Raw genomic sequence first — 8057 nt, 5'->3', positions numbered from 1 at the left:
CCCTATCTCAAAAAAAAAAAAAAAAAAAAAAAATCCTGAAGACTTAGGCCCCTATGTATTTACTACCTCCCTGCAATCTTCCACCAGAAGTAGAAGGCACTGGCCATTTAAATTACTGGCAACCACTTGAGAAGAGAATTATGGTGCCTTAGCTATGGAACCACTTATGATCCTGCTTACAGTCTCGGCTTTAGATTTGGTCTGTTGACTTGATGCTGCTAGACTCCAACTGCCTGAAACGAGCAGCTCTCCTGGACTGCTTGCTAGAAGCTTAAAGGTATTGGGTTGGACTCCATTGCTTGTTCATGGCCTAGTGGCAGGGGTGGTGGCCTTGGGCCTCAGGTTGTGATTAATCAGACACTCTGATGTGGAAACATGAGGCTGGTGGAATATTCGCCTGATACAGTGAGGGTGGGAGGGAACAGGGACCCAGAAAGGGTCAGACAGAGAACAAAGTAATATCTGTGGGCCTTTTTACCCTGGAAAGGAGTTTCAGGTGGGTCAAACCCCACCAGCGTTCTCCAAAACTAGGCAGAGGAAAAACCTAGGGGAAGCTGTTGGTTCAGAATTGAAGATGCTGGAAGTGGGTGAGGACCCTGTCAGAGTGATGGAGAAAGAACAGGCATCCCCACTGCATCTCCAAAACCAAAAGGCTTTAAAGGGACCAGTGACTTGATTTATATCCAGTGCTTTATTAAAGATAAATAGTCTCATAAGAGGAGAAGTAAATGTGTTTGCAGGCCAACAGAGAGTGCATGTATATGAGAAAGAGATGCGTGAGGTCCCTGATCTGTGCTCTGAGGGGGTGGTCAGTCAGGCAGGGCCTGGGCCAACCAGTAAGGCAGATGAGGGTCCCTGTCCTGGGGGACTCACTGCTCCTGGGTGCCCCAGGAGATGTAGTCTGGCCGTGTGGCCGCATGGTACTCATCGATGAGCTGCTGCACAATCTCCCTGGATGTGTCCATCTCATCAAAGTTGTCCTTGAACATGTCCTCCTTGCGGAATTGCTCCAGGAAGGCCTCCCGCTTACGCAGCTTGTCATACTGGCGACAGGTTCTCTCGAAGAGCTTGGGGTGTGCAGAAAACAGGGGTTACAAAGAACTTCAAAGAATAATATGGCCCAGAAAGCTGCAGAACCAAGGCTGGGCTATGCCCACAGCAAAAAAGCCAGAAGCAGGGCCAGCAGATGCAGAGAACTGAGGTATAGTCAGGAAACTGATTCAGGGAAAAAAGGTACAAACTTTGAGACTCACCGAGGAGATGCTGGTGTGGTTGGCCATCATGAGCCCGCTGACCCGGTGGGCCGAGGGCAGGTAGGGAGACTTCCTCGACAGGGCCACCTGGATGCTGGCGGGGCCCCACGGGATGAAGTTGGCCAACTTCCGTTCCCGGATCCTCTGCAGGCTCTTGTGGACCTGGGGTGGGCACAGGAGCAGTGGAGGTGGCCTCTCCTCTACCCCTGCGGGTCCGGGGCACGGGATGAAGGGGCCTCCCCTACCTGGGTGGGGTCCACCTCTCCCTGGATGATGTTGAGGATGGCGATGTAGCAGTGGTTGGTCTGGCGGTCTCGGCCTGTGGACACCATCACGTTCTTGGGCTGCAGCAGCCGCCTCATGACATCCAGGACCGTGGTCTTCCTCACACTGGCCACCTGATGGGACAGTGAGACAGGGACCCGGCCAGCGCTCAGGGCACAGTCCCCCTGTGGCTTCTCTTTGGCAGAAGCCAAAGGCAGAGGGAGGGTGGAGAGCAAGTCAGCAAGAAAGTCGCCCGCTCTGTGCCAGTCCCTGAGCGCAGTGCCTTGGGGCCGGCAAAGGGCAGCTCCTGGGGCAGTGGGGAAGAGAGAAAGGCTGGGGCAGGGCCTGTTGGGCCCAGGGCCGGCCTGGCCTCGGACACTGAAGGCTGCTCTTACTGACTGGTCCGTAGTGAGAGGGGTGTAGCCGGTCATGAGGAAGTGGAGCCGTGGGGTGGGAATGAGCGAGGCGATGAGGCCGATGAGGTCATTGTTCATGTAGCCAGGGTAGCGCAGGGTGGTGGTGCTGGCCGACATGATGGTGGACACCTGGGGACAGGCGTGCCATGTTATGGGCCTCAGCCTGGGTGGGACCTCCCTTCCCCAGATGACCCTCCAACAAGGAGGGCTTCAAGTCCAAAGGAGTCCGGGAGTGGGGGCCCACCAGCTGGTTGATCTGAGAGAAGGACGGGTTCTGGATGTGCAAGCGGTCTGTGGCAATCCGGTTCAGGGCTGTGTTGTCCAGCACCACCTGAGGGGACAGAAGAGCATCACAGATTGATGGGGATAGGAAAAACAGGAGCTCTGCCTGACCCTAGGCTCTGAAGCTTAATTTCCTTTGAGCTTTATGGCCAGAAAGACTCACTGGAAAGGGACTTGCACTGACATAGGGCAAAGGAAGGCTCAAAATGGATTTTTAAATTTTTCTTTTCATCTTAATTATTTAAGCGGGTTTTTTTTTGTTGTTTTTTTTTGAGATAGGGTTTCGCTTTGTCACCCAGGCTGGAGTGCAGTCAGTGACATGATCTCAGCTCACTGCAGCCTCTGCCTCTGAGGCTCAAGTGATCCTTCTGCATGTATCACCACTCCCGACTAATTTTTGTATTTTTAGTAGAGATAGGGTTTCGCCACGTTGCCCAGGCTGATCTCGAACTCCTAAACTCAAGCGATCCAACGACCTTGGCCTCCCAAAGTGCTGGGATTACAGCCATGAGCCACTGCACCTGGCTAAAATGGATTTTTTTTAAATACACGAAAATGATTCAATAGACTCGAATGGGTATGGGGTGTTGAGAGTTGGGAGAGGTAGAATCCAGGACTCACCACACAGTCTGCGTTCTGCGTCAGCCTCTTGAGTGTGAGGAGTGAATTGTAAGGCTGGACCACCACATCGCTCATCTCGTCCTGGTTGGGAAACACTGAGTATGTCTGCACCAGCTTCTTAGGATACCTGGTGGGGGTTGGGGAAAGGATCAGGGCAACAGACTGAAGGCCTAGTGAACATGGCGCTCCCTAACAACTGTCCAGAAGCAGCTAAATCTGATGGCGAAACTGGGGTGGGGTCAGATCAGTAGAGAAGGGAGCCTTGACTTTTGGAAGTCTGTAGCCCTACAGGGGGAAGGGCAGAGACATCTTAGACTCTGGGCTTCCAAATCGACACCTGGCCACACTCCCTTGACTTTCATCCAGGGCTCAGGTTCTAGGCTCCAGTTCCCACTACTGGGAGTGTGATGGGGTTCTCAGTCATTGTAACTTCATTTTCCTCTCTATAGGAGGGAATATAAGAACTCTTTCCTGTTCCAGCAAATATGGAGTTATATCTGCTGGGTCCCCTAGTCATTTAGGAAGCCAAGTTGGAGACCTTTCCTAATCCCCAAACACAAACTTACCTGTCATTCAGCCGTTCTAAGAGGTAGGAACCCAGTCCAGAGCCTGTCCCCCCAGCAATGGAATGACACAGCACAAAGCCCTGCATGGGGAAGGGGCAGTCAGTGTACAGGTATCTAGTGGCAGGATGTCAAACTAGACCTATCTCACAGTTTTTTAGGACTCCCACTTGCCCGAGCCCTTGCTTCCCCTCCAGTCCCCTCACTTATACGGCTTAGGCAACTGCCTTGTTTCCAGCAAGGCCTGATAGCTTCTGTCCAGTGCAAAGGGTACATGATGGGTCTTGTTCCTAACAGGTTGCTTCTAGAGGGTGCTGCCAAGCCTTACCTATGTAGGCTCCTACCAGCATTCCTGGGACACTTACCTCTAGACTGTCACTACCATCTGCCTCCCGGTCTATGATGTCAAAAATGTCCTCATGGATCTTTTCTCCCTGTACAGACATAGGGAGGGTCAGAGTGGGACAGAACCATGGGAGGTCTCTGACCTCAGAAAAGCCACCCTCGATTCTCCTTATAGCACCCAGAAGTCCTTTTATGGAGCATAGCTGTCTGCTTTTATCTACATTGAGAGGCAGTATGGTGCAGTAGTTACAAGAAAGCACTCTACACCCAGACTACCTGGGTTCATACATTAGCTCTATTTTTTTTTTTTTTTGAGACGGAGTCTCTCTTTTTCTCCCAGGCTGGAGTGCAGTGCAGTGATCTTGGCTCATGGCAACCTCCGTCTCCTGGGTTCAAGCGATTCTCCTGCCTCAGCCTCCCCAGTAGCTGGGATTATAGGCGCATGCCACCATGCCCAGCTATTTTTTGTATTTTTAGTAGAATCAGAGTTTCACCATGTTGGCTAGGCTGGTCTTGAACTCCTGACCTCAGGTGATCTGCCTGCCTTGGTCTCCCAAAGTGCTAGGATTACAGGCGTGAGCCACCGCGCCTGGCCCATTAACTCTACTTCTATGTAGCTCTGGGCAGCTTATTTAATTGCTCTATGCCTCAGTTTCCTCATCTGTGCAATGAAGGTAATAATACAGGTCCATATACCCTTATCTAACAGTGTGGGGGCCAGTTATGTTTTGGAATTCAAAATATTTCAGATTTTAGAAAGGTATTATGGTATATATAATATATATTAAATAAAATTCCAGTGGGAATTTTTATTTAATCAGAAGCACGTTAATCAAATATATTAGTATTTCTGTAATAAAAGGCATCACTAATGACAATAAGTTGGATAGAAACTATAAGGCTGGGCATGGTGGTTCACGCCTGTAATCCCAGCACTTTGGGAGGCTGAGGCAGGCGGATCACGAGGTCAGATCAAGACCATCCTGGCTGACACAGTGAAACCCCGTCTCTACTAAAAATACAAAAATTAGCCAGGCGTGATGGCAAGCACCTGTAATCCCAGCTACTCGGGAGGCTGAGGCAGGAGAATTGCTTGAACCCGGGCAGCAGAGGTTGCAGTGAGCTGAGAGCCCGCCACTGCACTCCAGCCTGGGCGACAGAGTGACACTCCATCTCAAAAAAAATAAATAAATAAAAATAAAAAAAAGAAACTATAAAACAGCCTGTCTTCATTGAAATTTGTTTTTGCTGATAAACTAGTTATGAAATGTCCTTTGGTTTCATGGCTTTCTGGATCCTGGAAAGGCAGATAAGGGACTGTGGACCTATAGTACTTACTTCTAGGGTTGTTGGGAGATTTAGAAAAGTTAATATATGTAAAGCACTTAGAATGGCCTGGCACACTGCATTAGCTAGTGTAGGCGCTTGACAATATTACATAGTCCACTCCCTGCAGCCATGTCTCTCCCTCCAGCATTCATACATCCCTGATCTGGTTTCCTCTCTCTCCGGGACGTCAGAGCCTGTCCCTACCCAGCGAGTTGTGGGCCCTGCCAGGGAATAGGAAACGACCTGGGAGAATCCGCTGGCCCAGTTGTTGCCAGCTCCTCCTCCATGTTCCGACAGGTAGATGTTCTCTGGGTTGTAGAGCTTGGCATAGGGGGAGTTGAGGATGGAGTGGATCACCCGGGGTTCCAGGTCCAGCAGCACGGCCCGGGGGATGTAGTGCTCATCGTCTGCCTGTCAAGGGGAGTCCAGGAGGGGGCCCAATCAGCTAGGGCGGCCCAAGTCCGAAGTCTTCCCAACTCTGGCTCCCTCCGGCCCTCCCTCAAGCCAGCCGCCTGGCCCTACTGCCCAGCGGGGTTCCCAGTACCAGGCCACTCCCTTCCCTTCCGCCCCCTCGGGCCACTGCCACCCCCGGCCAAGTCGCTGGGGGCACCTGGTAGAAAAAGACGTCCTTGCGGTCAGTGCCCTCGGTGGCGAACTCCTCCACGATGCCCTCGGGGCTGATACCATGCTCGGCGCACAGCTGTTTCCAGAACTCGAACCCAACTGGGGGAGGGGGCGGGCAGGGGAGAAAGAAGATATCTAGGTCCGGGCAGGTTCCAATCAGGAGCCGGGGAACTGGGCGCCTGCGTCCAGGGATAAAGTCAAGCCGCAGGACTCTCCGGTGTCTGAGGAAACGACTGTACGCCAGGGACTGGGCAGGGGAGGGCCCCTCGGGGTTGGGCAAGTGGACACTGGGTCAGGGATGTCTCGCCTTTCAGAGAACTACAATTCTGGCAAGGATAGATGGAGTCCAGGATCCCACAGCGAGATCCCATTGACCCTAAGGAACCTGGCTAGCTGAGGGGCCGGAGTTTCGCTCACTCTGATTGCCGCACTGGCCCAACTGTAGGGTGATGATTTCCCTCGGCATCGCTCCTCAGGCACCGGCGTTGCAGCCGCTCCCGCCCGCAACGCCGCCGCACGCCAGCCCGCTCGCCGCAAGACGCAGGCGCCAAACAACCAGCTCCACCCACGAACTTCCTCCGCTCCAATGAGAACTGAGTTCTGGCAACGAATGGCACGTCTTTAAGCACTGGCCTTCATTCATGCAGATTGCGCGTGCGCGCCTCCGGATCCGGCTCGGCGCCTCCGGATCGGGCTCCGCGCCTCAGCGCTGGCGAGGTACGGCGTCCTCCCTCCCCTCTGGGTGGACGCGGGCTTGGGCCTGTGCGCAAGCGCGCTGTGGTGCGAAGCCACCTCCCCGGCCGAATCGCGCATCTGCGCAGTTGCTGTTATTGTGACTGTCGGGCCACGGCCCCGGATGTTGTGGCTGCTGGGGGGAGATGGCGGAGGCCGAAGGGGTGCCCACGACCCCAGGCCCGGCTTCGGGGTCGACTTTCAGGGGCCGCCGAGATGTGTCAGGCTCCTGGGAGCGGGACCAGCAGGTTGAGGCGGCGCAGCGGGCCCTGGTGGAGGTGCTGGGGCCTTACGAGCCTCTGCTGAGTCGGTTGCAGGCAGCCCTGGTGTGGGAGCGGCCAGCCAGGAGCGCTCTGTGGTGCCTGGGGCTGAACGCGGCTTTCTGGTGAGAGAACTGGACCCTCGGAAACCCTCCGAGTCCCGAATTCGTCGGTTCCTCTAGGGCTCTACTTCTCGCCTGCCCTGTTTTCTTCGCTGCACTGGCTCCTTCCTGTACTTGCCTAATTTTGCCTCACCTCCTTCCACTCCATCCCGCCTGCAGGCTTCGGCACCCCAGTTCTTCCCAGGGCCGTCCACCCATCTTCTCTGCCTTACCTGTGCCCGCACCCCCGCCCCGCACATCTGGCGGGAGCTTCTGGTAACATCTTGAGCCGCTCAAGAATGAGCGAGGGCGCCTCTTTTGAGCCCGACAAAGCTGCGTCCCTTTAAAGCCATCACTTCCTTTCTCTTGTCTGCTCAAGTGCGAGTTCTAGATTGTTTCCAGAGGTTTTAGTAGTTTATTGTTGGAGTAGAGGCGTGAAGTCTTGCAAAGGTATCCATAGGTGTGATTATAAAAAAAGCTTGAGGGATTCGCGTGAATTAGCATGTTGTATATCTAGGAAGGAACTTTATGAAGTCTGAGCGTCAGTGTGAGCCCCCAAAGCTGAAAATTGAAAGAAAATTAGAAGCTTTTAAGAAAATTACAAGCTTTTAAAGAACAGTTAGGAAATGATGACGGAGATTTCACCCGTTTCAAAGCCACCTGTGATTGTAACTCTCTGTTCCAAGGAATTAGAGAGGCATCCTTAGCCATGGTTTATAGGCAAGGAAATTGATGTCTAGTACTGTGTGTGAGTTTTCCTGAGCTGGAAAAGCAGCGCTGTAAATATGCTTTATTTGTGTGTGTCATGCTCTGTGAAAATAGAACTGCTGCTTCTCTCAGTTGTCATCACCTGAAGTGGACCTAGGACTTCATAGGATCTATCAACCATAATTTTGGATTTATTTGTAATGGAGGAGGTTCCAAGGGAACTGACTTATAGGGGGCCTTCTGCAACTGAATGGATTAAGACTATTCTGGATAAGCCTGAAACAACAAAATATATGTATTTTTTAAATGTGTTTTTGCTAAAAATAGCTTTCCCCTTAAAATTGGTTTTAAAATCAAAACATTTATTATCCTTTATCTGAAAGATTTTCAGTGAGCTGAAGCAGAACAATTCCAAGTTCATTGACCCGAAAACAGTGTTCAGCTATTAAGCTAATCCTCTCCCAGTTTGAAAGAGACCCAGTTAAAGGTGTCACAGTAGTCTCTGGCATTTGTGGCTTCCAGAGCCTTTAGCAAACTCGATAGTGAACTTTTCCTACCA

General features: G+C 52.3%; 2 protein-coding genes across 3 annotated transcripts in view; one reads left to right on the top strand and one right to left on the bottom strand.

Moving 5' to 3' along the window:
• Positions 1-672: 672 nt before the first annotated feature.
• Positions 673-6530, bottom strand: TUBG1 (tubulin gamma 1). 2 transcript variants are annotated; one of them, XM_009251730.3, is made up of 11 exons: positions 6115-6530; positions 5684-5796; positions 5317-5484; positions 3765-3833; positions 3403-3482; positions 2837-2963; positions 2178-2264; positions 1913-2062; positions 1499-1651; positions 1254-1415; positions 673-1067 (listed from the first exon to the last, which is right to left on the bottom strand). In XM_009251730.3, exons 1-11 carry the CDS (start codon positions 6161-6163, stop codon positions 870-872), a joined length of 1356 nt encoding a protein of 451 aa, XP_009250005.1. In that variant the 5' UTR covers positions 6164-6530; the 3' UTR covers positions 673-869.
• A 45-nt stretch (positions 6531-6575) lies between these two features.
• The window catches only part of RETREG3 (reticulophagy regulator family member 3), a 30216-nt gene continuing 28734 nt past the window's right edge, over positions 6576-8057 (top strand). Inside the window, exon 1 of the mRNA XM_002827508.5 lies at positions 6576-6814. Within this exon, the coding sequence (XP_002827554.3) occupies positions 6576-6814 (239 nt within the window). The remainder of the gene's footprint in view (positions 6815-8057) is intronic.

This window comes from Pongo abelii, chromosome 19 (genome assembly GCF_028885655.2).
Source record: "Pongo abelii isolate AG06213 chromosome 19, NHGRI_mPonAbe1-v2.0_pri, whole genome shotgun sequence".
Lineage (NCBI taxonomy): Eukaryota > Metazoa > Chordata > Mammalia > Primates > Hominidae > Pongo > Pongo abelii.
The sequence above is the reverse complement of the archived record's forward strand: the minus strand, read 5'-3'. Positions and strand labels throughout refer to the sequence as shown.